This window comes from Prinia subflava, chromosome 2 (genome assembly GCF_021018805.1).
Source record: "Prinia subflava isolate CZ2003 ecotype Zambia chromosome 2, Cam_Psub_1.2, whole genome shotgun sequence".
Lineage (NCBI taxonomy): Eukaryota > Metazoa > Chordata > Aves > Passeriformes > Cisticolidae > Prinia > Prinia subflava.
Window position 1 is genome coordinate 52767776 of NC_086248.1, and position 16236 is coordinate 52784011.

General features: G+C 42.9%; 1 protein-coding gene and 1 long non-coding RNA gene across 9 annotated transcripts; one reads left to right on the plus strand and one right to left on the minus strand.

Moving 5' to 3' along the window:
* Positions 1-1688: 1688 nt before the first annotated feature.
* On the plus strand, positions 1689-8565 carry HINT3 (histidine triad nucleotide binding protein 3). The gene is made up of 5 exons (XM_063389952.1): positions 1689-1886; positions 2284-2401; positions 3695-3764; positions 4566-4692; positions 6630-8565. Exons 1-5 carry the CDS (start codon positions 1743-1745, stop codon positions 6675-6677), a joined length of 507 nt encoding a protein of 168 aa, XP_063246022.1. The 5' UTR covers positions 1689-1742; the 3' UTR covers positions 6678-8565.
* On the minus strand, positions 4702-16107 carry LOC134546808 (uncharacterized). 8 transcript variants are annotated; one of them, XR_010079269.1, is made up of 6 exons: positions 15968-16107; positions 15608-15695; positions 14449-14561; positions 14241-14306; positions 13532-13915; positions 8708-13333 (listed from the first exon to the last, which is right to left on the minus strand). It is a non-coding gene; the product is annotated as an uncharacterized LOC134546808 (long non-coding RNA). The 8 variants fall into 8 exon arrangements; XR_010079266.1 differs by having other exon boundaries at positions 15578-15695; XR_010079268.1 differs by lacking the exon at positions 15968-16107 and adding an exon at positions 15799-15936.
* Between the last annotated feature and the right edge of the window lie 129 nt (positions 16108-16236).

Consider the following 16236-nt stretch of genomic DNA (forward strand, 5'->3'; position numbering starts at 1 on the left):
AGTACCCAGGTAATTGCAGATGTTTTATTTGGTGCTGGTTTAAGTGGAGGCTTTGTGTTGGATGTTTTGCACAAAGGCTGGCTTTAGAGCAAAGGAAAGTCTATCACATTTAGAACAATCCTCATTCATAAACTCTAAAGATTTGATCTGCCTGTTTGTAACAGAAAAGGAGTGGGTTAGGTCATTGCAAAGGAACTGCACTCTGCAGGCTGGCACATCTGACAAGTGCTTCATGTAGAATAGCCAACCATGTCCTGTTTGTACAAGCACAGCTTGCTTTTAAAAAATAAAAGCATTTTTGAAAATCTCGGTCTACATTTTTCATCTCATTACCTTTTAAAACACTGTAGCCTGTCACCTGTGGGACAAGCACTTTGTGCCTTTTGAGCTGCATGAAGAATACATTGAAGTTGCAGGGTCCATGATTCTGCAGCTCTAGTCTAATGAACAGTGCAAATGATTTTCAATACAAACTGTTAAGAAAGTGGGTTTAGAACTTGAAGGGTAGCTACCACTTACCAATACCCTCTGTTAGCTCCAGAAGTAGTTGATAGGAAAGTGGTGAGGCTCTGGAACGGATTGCCCAGAGAAGCTGTGGATGCCCCATTCCAGGAAGTGCTTAAGGCCAAGCTGGATGGAGCCCTGAGCAACCTGGTCTCATGGCAGGGAAGGTTGTTGGAACCAGATGATCTTTAAGGTCCCTTCCAACCCAAACCCTTCCGCAATTGTATGAAATATCTTATTTTGGCTGTGAATTAGCGTAGCTGTCATGAGCAGGCAACGATTTTAGGGCTGCCAGCTGATGCAGATAGAACTAACATCAGGTTTTAGCCCTCACTGCTGGGAGTGTAGAAGAAAAAAAAGTAGGCTCGGAAAAATCTCTGGAATTTGGTATTAGTGACCCTGAACAATCCGCAACAATGCTGAAATGGTGCTATGGTGCTTTAAGATTATTTGTGCATGTATAAAAATCCAAGTAACTTGAACTCCAGGGGCAAAATGTCCAAATTTCTCGAAAATTTCTCTCGGTTTGTATTGATCAATGAATTGCTGGACGTAACTTTCTGGTGAACAACGAGAAAGACCCAGCATCTTAAGCACTTACCATCCTTCTGCCCGCCCTCTTTTACTGCGTGTTTGATTTTTATTTTTATTTTTCCCCGCGCGGCAATTCGACTTTTAATGAACACAGAATGCACTCACATGGTTTTATTCCCCTCATTAAAAAAAACAAACCAAACCAAAAACAACAACAACAACAACAAAACCAAAAAAAACCCCCACAAACAAAAAAACCCAAACCCACCTTGACGGCGAGCCCCGGTTCCGCTCCCCGGCGGGAGGGACCGGGCGGTGCCAGCGGCAGCTCCCGGGCCGGGCGCTCCTCCCTCCCTCGGCGGGCGGGGCGCCGGCGGCGGGAGGGGCCGGCGGCGGGAGGGGCCGGCGGCGGGAGGGGCCGGCGGCGGGAGGGGCCGGCGGCGGGAGGGGCCGGCGGCGGGAGGGGCCGGCGGCGGGAGGGGCCGGCGGCGGGAGGGGCCGGCGGCGGGAGGGGCCGGCGGCGGGAGGGGCCGGCGGCGGGAGGGGCCGGCGGCGGGAGGGGCCGGCGGCGGGAGGGGCCGGCGGCGGGAGGGGCCGGCGGCGGGAGGGGCCGGCGGCGGGAGGGGCCGGCGGCGGGAGGGGCCGGCGGCGGGAGGGGCCGGCGGCGGGAGGGGCCGGCGGCGGGAGGGGCCGGCGGCGGAGCCATGGCCGGGCCTGAGGCCGCGGGTGCTGCCGCCGCTGAGGGCAGCGAAGCCGGGAATGGCGGCCGCGCTGACTACGACGGGAAGTGCGTGTTCTGCAGGATCGCCCGCCGGGAGGAGCCGGGCACGGCGCTGCTCCCCTGCGAGGTGCGTGAGGGGCGCCTGCCCTCCTTCCCCGCTCCCCCAGGGCTGGCCCAAGGGCCGCGGCTGAGGCTGAGGGCGGCGGCGGCTCTGAGGGCCCTCAGCTCCTGCACGGACGGAGCGGGGAAACATCGCTGGCACGGAAAGCGCCGTGCCTTCCGTAAGTGCTGGCACAGCGGCCAGAAGCCTCAGAGCTGGCGCCGAGGAATCCTGAGTGCGGAAGGTCAGCAGCGGACGCGCACCGTGCCTGGAGGCTGCCTCCAAAAACCCTCAGCTTTTGTTGCTGATGGTGTCAACTGTGACATTTGGTATCGCATCGATATGGGGCGTATGGGCATTGTTACCTTCTCTGCGCCACTGTCCTCGTCCTAATCCATTTTAAAACGTTTGCATCCTTTTTTAGGATGAAGACCTTGTTTGCTTTAGAGATATAAAACCTGGTGCCCCGCACCACTACCTGGTGGTGCCCGTGAAGCACATGGGAAACTGCAAAACACTGAAGGCAGAGCACATACCTCTGGGTAAGGCTGCAGGCGTGGGCTTAACCTAAAGGAAGATGGTTTTTCACAGCCTGAAATAGGGGATAGTCTGGTGAAGTACAGCTTTGGACACCATTTGTAAACGTGCAAATAGCTGATGTGAGTGTGGCTAGGTAGGGACTTAACCTTTCTCGGAACTTCTATGTGCTGGTCTAGAATGGCACTTTTTTTTTTTTTTTTTTTTTTTTTTTTTTGGTGCCGTTCTGGAAAAACACTGCGGTTTGCATGGAGTAGAGATGCCTCTGCACTTTGTTGGAAGTACAGCTTTATTTTTAAAGCATTTATGCGCTGCTTCATTGCATTTTCTTAGATATGCATATGCGATTCTAAAAGCTTACAGAAGAATTTTTTAAAGTGTATACTTTCAGATAAGTGCTGCATTATTTGTCAGGAAAAAAGGGACTGACAGATGAAAAACAGAAATGGCTTTTCAATTAACTTTAAAAAATTTTGAAAAAATAGAATTCTGAAATGTTGAAGCCATTATTTATTGCTGCTAGGTTTATTTTGGCTTTTTTCCTCTTAAGAAGACATTGTCCTGGAATTTGTTTCACAAGATATGGCTAGCTAAGTGTGTTGAGTAACAGAGGAAACTGCAGCCATAAAGAAATTCCACATTAGGGAAATTTACACGTGCTGCAAGAAAAGAGTTGTAGTTGCATTTTGCAAATCTTGCATCACTGTATTTCTCTTGTAAACATAGGGTGGTTTTCTCCAGAAAAAAAAACCCCACTTCTGTATGTGTTTGGCTTCAAAGCCATTCATCTGACTTCTGCCTTGAGTTTTTGTATTGGGCTTACTGCATTGTTCAGTGATAATGAAACTGTGTGCTAGTAATAAGAAAGACTGACAATTTTATTTTAATTTAAATTTATGTATCCTCTCTGAAACATACTCCAGGCTTCACAGGACCTGGAGATCAAAGTCCTGTAGCTGTGCAGAGATACAACACTGGAGTTAGTGTGAAGTTATCATTCTGAACAATCAGTAATTGTTGGGTTTTTTAATAAGGGTGTGGTGATAGCATGGCTTTGGCCAAAGTTCTTATAATAATATCACACTGGAAAGCATTGCAGGTGTGGAAGGTGGTATCAGTGGCAATTTTCAAGTAAATCATTGCACCCACCCTCTTGCTTGTCTTTTGTTTGACTAGGAATAGTTACAGTGTTTATATTTTGAAAAACCCATGTCTGTGATCTCAATGTCGATTAGTCTGTTGAAATTAATATTCTGAAGAATACCTTTTTAAAATGAAATTTATTTGTGTTTTAATAGTGAAGAGAATGATGGAAGTTGGAAAAGCTGTTCTCCAGAAGAATAATTTTAGTGACTTGAATGATGTAAGGTATGTAATAGAAACCTTCCATCTTTCTATAGAGTATGTTTTTTACTTTTCAGAATATTACTTTAGAGATGGTGGCAGAACCTGCACTGTGATTTTTGGAAGAAATTAGGCCTACATTTCACTTATTGCACAAATTCTCAATTAAAATCTACTGGCATTGAACATAAACTTTTTTTTCTGATAAAGTTCTGGCATAAATTGAGTTCCAGCTCTGAGGTTCTTTCTTGAACACATCTTGGAATAGGGAGGGCGCTTCAAACAACTTTACCAAAGAGGCTGCTCCTTCATTATGTGCTGTGAATATGCTCTGAGTCCTAGATGCCAGAAGAGAGGTCACCTTTGGCCTACTGAAGCAGGGCACTCCACTGTGTTTCAGTTCATTCATTCAGTCAATCCAGAATTCACTGGATTTTGGTGCTGGACACTTCAGTTTAAGGCCCTTGATAGCTGAAATAAACTGTAACATAATTTAAGCACTATAGAGAAATAGGGAGCTGGCTCTTCATGATGAAAATTGATAGTTTGCTTTCCAGCTGAAAACTAGATAGGATACATTTAAGATACTTTTGACTCCTTCTTTTAAAAATGTGGCTTAAATACAGAGATGTGAAGAAGGAGATTAATGAACTTCTGAAGAGCTTTTTGTGGTATAATGAAAGGACATGTTTTTGTTCTTGCTTCTATGTACAACAAAATGTGATGAGTTGTTAGTCCTGTGGATCATGTTAAATGCCCTGCGATGTTCCCCCTCTTCCTCAACTAACATCCCCCCTGTCTTGTACTTCTTTTCCTTTTCTGAAGGATGGGATTTCACTGGCCTCCGTTCTGCTCCATAGCCCACTTGCATCTTCACGTCCTGGCCCCAGCCAGTCAGCTGGGCTTCTTATCCAGGCTCTACTACAGAGTCAATTCCTACTGGTTTATCACGGTAAGTGTAACGCAGGTGAGCTTTGCTGTAGTTTTCAGTTGTGAGCTGAAAATGCCTAACCTTTCTTCTAACCTTTTAACTGTGTCCAAAAATCCTCTGACCAACTACTTTTGCTGTTACTTTAGTTCTCAGTTATGTATATTTTGCATTAACTGAGAAAAAGGCAAAAACTGTAATGTTTATGCATGTTAAGGGGAATTGAATGCTAGTAACTAACAGCAGACAGTACAGTAGTTCTGGATGTTGCCTGAAGCTCAGGCTCTGTGATGTGCTTCTGTGGACACTTGGTAAATATTTGGGATTTTATATAAAAGGCTGTATTCAAATGTGATGGACTGTTTTGCACATAACCTGGTTAATCCTGTGTAGGTGAAAACAGATCCACCTAATGACTGCATTTATCACTTCATGTGGTTTTTCTCATCTTGTCATGTTTAGACCTAGTGCCTGCTTTACAAAAACATTGTTTGTACTGATTTGTGTCAGTAGAGATTAGCAATGAGACTGAACTGACACTGACTAAAGCACTTGAAAAATCTCTCTCTCTCGAGATCTAAACCTCACTCTCGCTGCTTTGATACAGCAAAGCAGCTGTGCTTGCAAGGTAGCTGCAGCATCTTGGTAACATTGCACATCCCCAAATCAAAGTTGCTGAAAATGATCTGTCTCATGTAAAGAATATAGACAGCTTCTTACTTCAAGACAAGAAACACAGCTTCTTCACAATGGGACCTTGCTGAAGTTCACTCCTAGCTCAAAAAAAGCAGATGTGTCTGCTGTGTTATTGAGCATCTTAAAAATATTTGTCCCTCAAATACATATAGCTGTGTAGTTTTACTGCTTTTTATCCTGGATTAGTTTAGGGAGATCCGTACTAAGTCTGGTTATCTAGTATGGATGCACTTTGGTATTTTGCCCTGCAGTCAGGTTGGAAAATATTCTTGGGTTGGTGGTGTTTTTGGTTTTTTTTCTTTTTTTAATTATAGTGTCTTGAGTGTGGTACTTGTTTAAGAATGCAAAACAGGATTCAGATAATACAATTTTCAGTTACTGTGTGCTTTATGTAGCTTTATTTGTAAATAAACTAATTACTGAAGTCCTCTTGACTTGGTCCTGTCTGAAGTAGCTGATGGCATTTTTACCGTCTGCATTTAAAATACGCCAAACTTGAGCTGTTCACCTTTTAATGTAGTTCCTTTGGAGATCTTAATAGAGCCTCAAGCACTAGATCAAATTAAAAGGTGAATTCAGTAGGACTGGCAAATAAAGCAAAGGCTGACAGTAAACTGATCTGTTTCAGAAGGGCCCCTGTCAGCCTCCAGGTGCCCCATCTGGCCTGCTTGTTGGCAGACTTCCTCCTGCCCTGTGCCTTCCCGAGGGCTCTCTGAGCTGCTGCTGTTACGTGTACAGAGTACAGCTGTCCCAGTTCCACCCATGATGCATGAATAGCCATGACAAAAGTATGAGTTGGTGCAGTGATGTGACAAAGGACGAGGCAGTAGCTCGTGACAGGAGCCACACACGTGAACTTCCTCCATCCCTCAGCAGCCTTCGTGGCTGGTGGTGCAGCTGGGTTGGTGATGAGAGTGTTCTGGAGTGGCTCAGAGAGAATCCCAGACTTCACCACTTGGTTGTTCCAAGCACTGCTGTCTTCTGAGGTCTCTGAAGTCACAGTGCTTTAGCAGATCTGCTCTTTATTTGCTTAAACCTCCTCTGACCTCCATAGGTGATGTTTCCTCTTCTGATCACCTCATGAGTGTTTGGTGGAAACTGTGAGTCTGCGGTTGAAAGGAATTGTTGTATTCTGCTTCTCCTGTACACTTTATCTGTAAAAGTGAAAAGCAAATGCTCTGTTAGTGTCATTGTGTTTAAAATGGAAGTTTCAGTAAACTGAAGGCCCCAGGTGCGGTTAATGTATTGCTTGCTCTCTTCCCTAGGCTGAACAACTGATCGAGAGACTGCAAACTGAAAAGGCTGCCAGCTGAACGTCTGTGTTGTCAGCCAGTTTGGTCTTTGAGCTCTGATTTAAGGTTGCACTGTTTGACGTTGCCAATAATATCCCAGGATAAAAAAAGCTTTACTTCCTTATGGGGAAATACACACAGAATTTGTAGCTGCTAACCTAATTTTTGCATTGGGATATGTCAATCTGTATACTTCCCTGGCAATAGCGTGATGTATTTTAGTTACAATTTGATTTTTCTGTAGATACATACATAATACACACACACATGCACACAGGCAGAGAACTTTTCCTATTAAAAGGCAAAGTGTAGCAGCAGAATGTATTGCAACCAAGGCAACGAGTTACAACTAACAGCATGTGAATGGTACCAAAGGGAGTACTTGTGGAATCAAGCTTTCATTCAGCATGCATTGTTCTGGGATTGCAGGTAACATTTCAAACATTTGTTCCCATCTTCATTTGTATGATCTGTTATTTATGCCTAGTGATTGATGAGGAGGTGCATTGCTGAAAGTACAGTACTGACTTTCTGGTGCTAAACCACTTCAATGTTACCTGACTTGTTTGCATCACAGGACACGTTAATGTGACTACAATATGTGCCCAAAATGTGATAATGCTGTATAACATAGAATATAGTATATGTGTAAATAGACCTAAAGATTTTTTCCTCTTATGTGCACAATGTTTGGAATTAGTTACTGTATGTTTACAAAGAATATGAGGAGTTCAGAAGAATGGATTTAATACACTGCTCTTCCACCTAGCAGTAGTTAGAAAAGTCCGGATTTTCGATCTTATTCTCACTGGAAGTCCCTTGCAGATTACTAATGCCTTGGCCAAATTTGGATTCTAAATGAAGTCACAGGAGAAGCTGGTCTGAAATGCAGTGTGTGTGTGTGAGGCAGACTTACATAAGAGCAATGTGATTTGACTTTGGGATAGCAGGGAATCAGCCCAAAATTGGAACATGCCAAGTTGCTTAAGGAACCTGCTGAACATTTGCCTTTGCTGCATGACTCTAATTAGGAATGCTAGCACTTGTTTTTCAGTACCATAATAAGGCAGACTGTTAGGCAAGTTAAAACTCCAGAACACATGGAGTGGATTTTCTTTGTTCACAGAGCTTGTCTTGGTGCCGAACTAACCAAGTGCCCTTGCCTGATGCAGTCAGATGCAGCTGAGGTGAGAATATCTGTTGCACCTGCAAGCTTCCCTGAACATAATATCTGTGTTTTCCATGGATCCAGCACCTGCTGCCTTAGTGATACAGTGTGTTGTAATATTCTTACAGTACTTCAGAGAGTCTGCACCTTTCTGAAGAGCTGCATTTTCTACCTGGCAGAGTTTACACCTCTCTGTCTGTAAGATCTTCTTCCTAATGTCTTGTTACTCTTATTAGTGGGTACTCACATGGCATTAGCAGCCCTTTAGGGTTTTGTTACATTTGTTAGGAAAAGTGACTTAAAGCCACTGAACTTTGAGTGTGCAATAGATTAAGAGGTTTGAGCTGGCTCCTACCTTAGTGAAGTACCTGAATATTAAGGACTTTCAAGAGTTAATACTGTGTGTGTTCTGATCTGTAATTAACTTATGTAACTGTACCAGACTTTGACATGTAATATTTAAAATATCAACATGAACTGTTGCCAGAAAGGATTAATAAATGCTAATCTTGGAATGATTTTCCAGTGCAATGGAATAGTTGACTGTGTGGGTTGACCCTAGATAGCCCTTTGCTCACTCTTCATCCCTTAATCCAGTGGGGTAGGAGAATAGAAAGAACAAAATGAAAAAAACTCATGAGTTGAGATAGTTTAATGTGTGAAGGAAAGAGGAAGAAAAAAGCAAAGGTAATCACTCATGACCTCCCACAGGCACTCCAGTAGCAATGCCCCCCCCCCCCCCCCCCAAAAAGCCCTCTCTTTTATTCCAGACATAATATGTCATGGAATATCCCTGCTGGCCAGTCAGTGTCAGGTGTGCAGGTTGTGGAAGGCCCTGACGTTGTGCATGCACTGCTCAGCAATCACCAGAACTGCTGTGTTACCAACACTTCCAGTCACACCCAGAACCTGGGATGCTCTGAAGAAGTTACCTCCATCCCAGCTAGACTCTCGGTGTTGCCAAATGTATATGAAAGCACAAAGGCCAACTTTTATACCTCGGTTTTGGAGAAGGGCCCCACAAATGACAAGACTGGAAAGGTAAAAATCTGGGTGTAATGTCACTTCCAGAGTTTTGCTGATGAGAAAGATGGGTAAATCCCATGTTCCCTGACAAGCAACAACCAGGCCTCCAAACAACTGAAACAGCAGAGCATTAAACAGAGGCACACTAATTACTGAGTAGTGCTCAGCCTCTCGTTAGTGTTTGTCAGCACAGAACTGTGGTCTGTTTTCCTTCTGCACTGACAAAGCATTCTTGGACTCTGCAGATAATTTTTTTAATTAGGTAAAGAAGTACTTTCTGAAAAGCCTAACTTAATACTTGCAATACATTTCTGAATTACTGGCTAGCCCCTGGAAGAGACAGTGGGCAGATCCTATTAACTTAGTCACTGTCTTCTATAGAAGCTTTTAGTAATTTAAAACTTCAGAAATCATCTGTAGAACTTTCTAAGGAGCAAAGATCAATAAGGAGCATGAACGCAGAAGCTCTTACTCTCCAAGAGCCTGGAGAAGCAAAGGAAAGTTGTTTAGCCACTGCTGCTGGCTCTGTTCTTTGATCTAGCATTAGCAGTCTTGAGAAAAGCTGCTTTTTTGACCTCATGTTTAGGAATGACAAAGCTTTATTTGTACTGTTTTCCTCAATTGTTTTACATAAACTCCCAACCTAACACAAACCCAGAGAATAATGTCCTTATGCTGAAAGGATGAAACAGATACACATAAAATGTTGTTGAAAATAATGTGCTTAAATTGGTAATAGCTCTTCAGACTACTCCAAAGTATTTTTAAGTGGGAGTTGTAAATAAAAGTAGGAGAATGAGAGCAAACCTGTGAAAATTGTACTTGAAATCTGAGAAGTTTGTACACAATAAAATGCTGCATAAAAACTTGTCATTTCAAACTAATGTGCAACATTTATTGAAATGGTGACAGTGCCTTTAGTGTTTGACAAAACGAATCACAGATAATCCCTATATGATATACAGTCCAAAATAGATGCAGAGTTTAGAAGCTTCAAGTGAGAGGAAAAGACTACTGAGGTAATCTGTCACAAAGTGAAGTTTAGGAGAGATTTAAACAGCTGAAAGATGCTTAGTAGGGCAAGAACACCTTTTAAAAGGTTGGGGTTTACTTACTACTCCAAATAATCTGTAATACTAGAACCCCTCACATGCTACATTTTTTGCAATAATAATTTAATAAATTCTGTTCCACTTACTCTAATAGGAGCCTAATGAAAAAAAAAGTTGCATGTTGAAAAGTTTAAATTTCTAATTCATCTGTAGATGTCAATCTAATCACAGATGAAGCATAATTTTGTAAAACTTGTACCTAAATGGAGTCATATGCATTACACATGATGTGTTCATGACTATACAGGCTTCAGGTGTAAGTTTTTATTCTAGAGTGTACCAGTGGGCAAGCTGACCACTGGTACATTACATACATTCTATTATCTGTCTTTTTGTCTTTTTTTGAAATACTGGCTATTGCTGGAAGCACAAGACTGGATTTGTCAACCTGGTGTGCTGAACCAGTTTGGCAGCTCCGTGTTTATAATCACTGCATGGGCACACAGAAATATTTCAGTCACACTTACCAGAATGCTCATCTAAAGCTGGCAGATTGGAAACATGGCTCTGTAACTGTTTTAAAAAAATCCCTCTGTAATACTTTTGTTATATAGTAATCCTTGGATCTATTAAAAATATAATAATAGAGCAAGCTCTTTTTAGTTGCTTACAACGTAGGTAAGACCATGTCATTGAAGGGTTTGCTCTGCTTCTGTTTTTGTCAGAGGTGTACTTAAAAAGTGCTTGAATGTGCTCGTGCATCTACCACTTGCATGGCAGTGAGAGCCTAGATTGCTGATACTTAGCTATTTGAGCCAGCCTTAATTAAAATGTAATAAATTTCTGTGAGCTGGACTTGCATCTTACAATGCTCAGGCTACATACTGCCTCATGTGTGTCTTGCAATCAATTATTTGTACAATGTCCGGCAATGTATTCATTTTCCTGATAGTGCCATCCTGTTATTCAGCTGATGACTCTTGAAGTGCCTGATGCTGCTTTCTGCAAGTTAGGAACTTGACACTACAGCAGAACTGAGTGGATTTCAGAATTGTTAGGATCAAACAAAACTTATTCCATATCTGCACTATAAAAAGCTCAATTTGTGTTGAAGTTTGAATGCATATAAAAACTTCCTCTAACAGAAGCTGAAATATCCTGAGATGTGCTTATGTCATCTGGCAAGAAATGCTTTTCCAAAAAAAAAAAAAACAACAAAGCATTTTAAATATGTTAAGGTCACAAACAACATGTCCTCTTTTTCAGCTGCCAGATATAGTTCTGTTTAGAAAGAAGCAGTAGGTTTGAAACCTAAGAGAGCATACCAACACTGCCTGGTGCAGCACATACTCCCCCTTTTCCAATGTGCTAAAATTACGTGTTGATTAAAACCCATTCTCTACTGCATCTGACTGCCCTGTTCCCCAGATACACTTATTTCAGCACATGAACTTATTCCTTTTTTCTCTCTTTTCATTGTCCTTTCACTAGAAAAAAAAGGAAGGCAGGGTAAAAATGAAATCCTCAGCCAAAGATTTAGTTTGGTGCAAATCCCCACTGGATGACAACATCAAAACAAAATCCCATTCTTTTAGGCTTTTTGCAATAGTTCTTTTATATAAATAGCATAGAATTTTACATCACTTTTATCAAGTTCCTAATTTAAATTAAATTTTAATATCTTTTTGATGCAAGACACTATCTTACTTTAAAGACCCATCAAGTAGTGTAGTTAACACCACACAGAAGCTTCTATTTGCACTGCTAAAAATAGAACTTTAGATTTCTAATTATACAGCTTTATTGGTGGGAACTACTGTAAACACAGCTCCTGATTATTTTTCATAGCACTATTACAACTATTTCATTAACCAATCCTTTATTTTTCTTTCTGAAGAGCTTGCAACTGTGCTCTGAAATAGGTAAATGAGGTATGGGATTGTGCTGCTATACTTTTATTTATGCATTTGGCACTACAGTATCTCTCCTTTTACAAAAAATTTGCTACATTTTGGTGAAAGAAGAGCCTTTTTTTCCTCATGAATGCACAGGTACCCCAATACAGAGTTTCTGTTGACTTCTGCATCTTTACAATGTGGCACCCTACCTTCTACGAAGGGGTATAGCTGAATTCGTCAAAAAGGCTGCAGAGCTTTGCAGACTTCTTCTGAAATGTTAGAAGAACAGAAAATGTAAAAATGGTGTGAGATAGAAAACAAAAAGAACAAGAGACACAGAAGGTTTGGAGAAGATACGATTGTAAGATTAGACTACTAAATACCGGAACTAGTGCAGCTGTCCAAAATCCAAGATGCAACTAATTTAGGAACCATCAAGTATTCTTTCTGTGATATTTTTGTAAGTTTTGGAATTTGCATCTACTTCATGAAACTAACTTCCACTTATTTAGTTTAACCATGTGAGATTGAACCAAAACTTTTGCTATAGACCAGACTCCTTGTTTGAAGAAGTATATGAATTCCCACAAGAGTTTTCAATTCCACGTTTTGCAAATCCCATTCTCCCATGCAGTATTTCACAACCTGCAGAATCAGTGTTGTAGGATAGCAAGTTAGTAATTTCTACTTTCAGTAACCTAAATGCAGTAGGACAGCAGAGTTAGTTGAAGAACTCTCATATACTTGGTAGTACATGATAATAAGGACAATCCAACATCAGCGTGATGGAGTAGCTCATAATCAGCGATTTCTGTCCAAATCTCTACCATTTTTATTAAACTATGATTTGTCCTTCTCGCCCATTTACTCTCCTGCTTGTGTCCCAGTAGGTAGCTGAGTTGAAATTCTGTAACCAAAACCTGTAAAGATGGTATCTAGATATGTTTTTCCAAATGGAACCACGCGGCAAAGTTCATTCCAGGACAAAGCCTTATTGTAGTAGAGTGATGACCACATCATCATCTTTTCCTTGCCAAAGCATTTCACCTTCAAAATGAACCAGACCGTGTTTTCTGGCTCGTAACAAGATTCCCACTACTTTATTGGAAATAGTCACATACGTTTCAAACAGCTGCCCGAATGTCACACTCACGTGTCCATCTTCTCCCACCTCTCCAGTTCTTCTGATGATCAAGCACAGCTCTTCTACCTCCTTACCCACGTGTGAGTGAGCATCTTTCCCTCTCTGCTCTGTCCGAGACCCTTCAGGGGGTCTCCCGTAGGTAGGATCTCCTCTGTGAGTATGCGCAGGTTTAGACGCAAGCCTGTCGTCACTGCTGAACGGATTCTTCCTCTGATACTCAATGTGATCCTCTGCCCAGGTCTGCCAACTTTTCCTCAGGTCACCCACTGCACTGGTAGCTTTAGCGCTTTGCCCTTTATCTCCTTCCATTTCTGGATATATTTTGTGGCACTCAGGCAGGAAAGGAATCAGTGACTGGCTGTAACTGTGGTTCCTGTGTGCACTGTCAGCTGTGAAGGAAAAACAAAAATCAGCCTGATATTTTTTGGAAGAGTTTTGCCTGAGTGAGAGGCAAGGCTGCTGAAAAAGAGGTTAAATATCTGAAGATTTTAAGTCCATTCATAATTCTTTGGCAGTGAAGAAAGTAAAAGTGATTCAGGTGAAATTCTGCAGCAATTTAGGAACACAGGGCAGTAAATCACGCTTACAAGGTTACACGGTGCTCCACCGGTGCCGCAGTTCCCGAACGATGGCCGCAGCCTCCGCGCAGCACACAGTGCAGTACTCACTCCTCTTGCAGTGACGCCTTTCCCAGAACTTTATCCTGGTACCCGGCAGCCCCGCCGACTTCCCAAACAATGTGATGCGGTGCTGGCTGAGCTGCGGAGCGAGCAAACCGTTCCCGAGCGGCAGCAGCGGGACACCAGCCCACGCACAGGGGAGGGAAGCCGCTCTCCTGCCTGAACGCGATTAAAGGTGGACAAAGTCACAAGGTACCCTCAGAGCGTGGAAGTTATTATGCACAGAAGATATCATCTGGAGCCGAAACGCCAATACATGGTGGGAAGCAGGGGGATTTCCCTCATCAGGCACTGCAAGGAGAAGTAAAAATCCAGTTAGCGAGCGCGTCTCTGTCGGCAGCACCCTATTTAGTGCGGCAGACAAAGGCAGAACAGATTGTTCTCCCTTAAAAGGCTGAAAGGCTGTGCTGCACGGCCATGTCTGCCGGCTACAGCCGCGGGCAGCAGCGGTGCGAGAGCCTCACCGCCCCTGGGACGAGGGCTGCCCACCACCTGCGGCATCCCATGCGCCTGGATTATGGACTGGCTGTGCAGGACATGGCTATTCTGGAATGAGGGACGGACTTTTTTATCCACAGAGATCTGAATGTGCTATAGCCACGTCTTTGCTGTTCACCTGTTGAAATGTGCAAGCCGGAGTTTCCAGGTAGCACCCAGGTAGAGCTGACACTTTCACCGACATCTGAAGTTAAAACACAGGATTAGTGCTGGATTTTCTGCGGGGGAATGGACAGAAATGCAAACTCCGAACAGTTTAACAGCTGAATTACAGATTGGGTATTTTGAAATGATTGTTTTAAAGGTAGGGTTTCATGAGCACTTACCCACATTCATATGTTGGTGGTGTTGCACATGAACCCATGAGCAGGGACAGGATTCCTTAAATTCCCCAGCAGAATCTCCAGGCAGTAAAAAACCACTTGTGTTGCCTCTGGGTCTAGAAGGGTGCACGAGTTGAGCACAGAGTGGCAACATGATCACCAGAGAAGGGAATTGGGAATAATAAGCAACAGCACACATGAAATAATGGCTTTTCATTCATGGTCTCTCGCTTTTAAATTGAAACTCGTGATTGTTGTATATTGCCATTGTTATATTTTTTGTGAGAGGAAGGTGGTTAACTCTAGCTTCTTGAATAAATTTCAAGTTGAGTAATTATACGTTGTGTGTATAAAATTCCCCTGAAGGCTAAAAAGTGTAAATTTTCTTCCTTTCCCTCCCTAGAAGAGTTATGTAATGTTTTAAAGATGACTCCCCACATCCACACTAACAAACTATTTGATTCTCCTCACTGGTATTACAGGAATGTACATTTTGTTTCCAAACACAGCTTCTGAAAAGCATTTTGTTTTTATGTCAAAATCAAATACTCCGTAAATCTTACATAGTAAAGTGCATTCTATTTCAAACTAAGTAGAGCAACATGTATACACTGCCCAAGATTTTGCATGGATCCTCAAGTCAAAAGCAAGAAGAAACCGGGCCTTTTGTTAAAATCTTCTGTAGGAAACTGTATCAGTGAAAAACAGGTATTCACCTTCTGAGGACAGCAATGTTCCAAATGTAAATCAGTGCAGATAAAGTACGCAAAAGCCAGTTTCAGAGAGATTAAGCTTAAAAATAATACCAACATCCCCTTCTAAGGAGTTTCTAAAATGAAAGCAAAATAGCTAAGAAATTTCAAGTGAGACTGATTGGAAAAATAAAAGCAGACTTCTTCCACTAAAGCTCTCTGAGCAATTCCAAGATTTTGTAAGCAATCTCAGGCTCACAGGGTTTGTCAGCAGTTCAGCAAGATGTTTATTGCTGGGTCTCAGCACTCAACTACTGAGGTGAACAAGGCGGATCCACATCTACCTCTTTTCTTTCTCTTCTAGGAAAGCTCACGTTTAGGTGCCAGGTCGCTTTAGATTGCTTTCTTGTCAATCATCAGGGCTAAAGCTTCACAGTAACCTCAGTTTTGATTACTGCAGGAAGGGATACCTGGAGAAGCTGCAGGATGAGATTATGGAGATGCATAAAGAAAGTGTCCGGTGCAGTGCTCACAGGTCATGAGCAAAATCTTAGCCATCTAGGAAAAAAAAGCCAAAAAAACCAAACTGTCCAAAATCAGCACATTAAACATAGAACACGAGTTCAGTGCTGAGCAGGTCTGCCCTTAATAAACAGCTTACCAAAATCTGGACAAGACGAACCTTTCAGATCAACACAACAGGGAGATCAGTGAGTACGGGATTGCAATTATCAAGACTAGATAATAAAATAAGACATAATCCGCAAGACAAACCCCTCTGCCGGACCGTCACACCTCTCTGCCCCTTTCCTGGGAATGTGTTTCTCTACCTGTTGCGACACCCACGCCGCCGGCGCTGACCTCCTTCCCACGGAAAAAGGAACGCGACTCCTTTGGCACCTGTTAATTCTTAATGTTATTTAATGCTTCACATCCTCAAGTGCGGCCGGCAGAGGCCGCAGCGCGCCCCTGGCAGTGAAACACCCCCGAGCGAGCGTGTCCCAGTGTACACGGAGTTATTTATAAACCACACGCAGGCACGGCTGCACTGACACGCGGCGTGCGTGACAAAGCACACCCAAAATACAACTGCGAGGAG

What these genes read in the sequence shown, in the direction of transcription:
- HINT3 (XM_063389952.1), top strand. Translation starts at nt 1,743, where the DNA reads ATGGCCGGGCCTGAGGCCGCGGGTGCTGCCGCCGCTGAGGGCAGCGAA. An exon ending in CGGCGCTGCTCCCCTGCGAG is followed by an intron (nt 1,887 to 2,283) that starts GTGCGTGAGGGG and finishes ATCCTTTTTTAG; the next exon opens with GATGAAGACCTTGTTTGCTT. An exon ending in AGTGACTTGAATGATGTAAG is followed by an intron (nt 3,765 to 4,565) that starts GTATGTAATAGA and finishes CCTTTTCTGAAG; the next exon opens with GATGGGATTTCACTGGCCTC.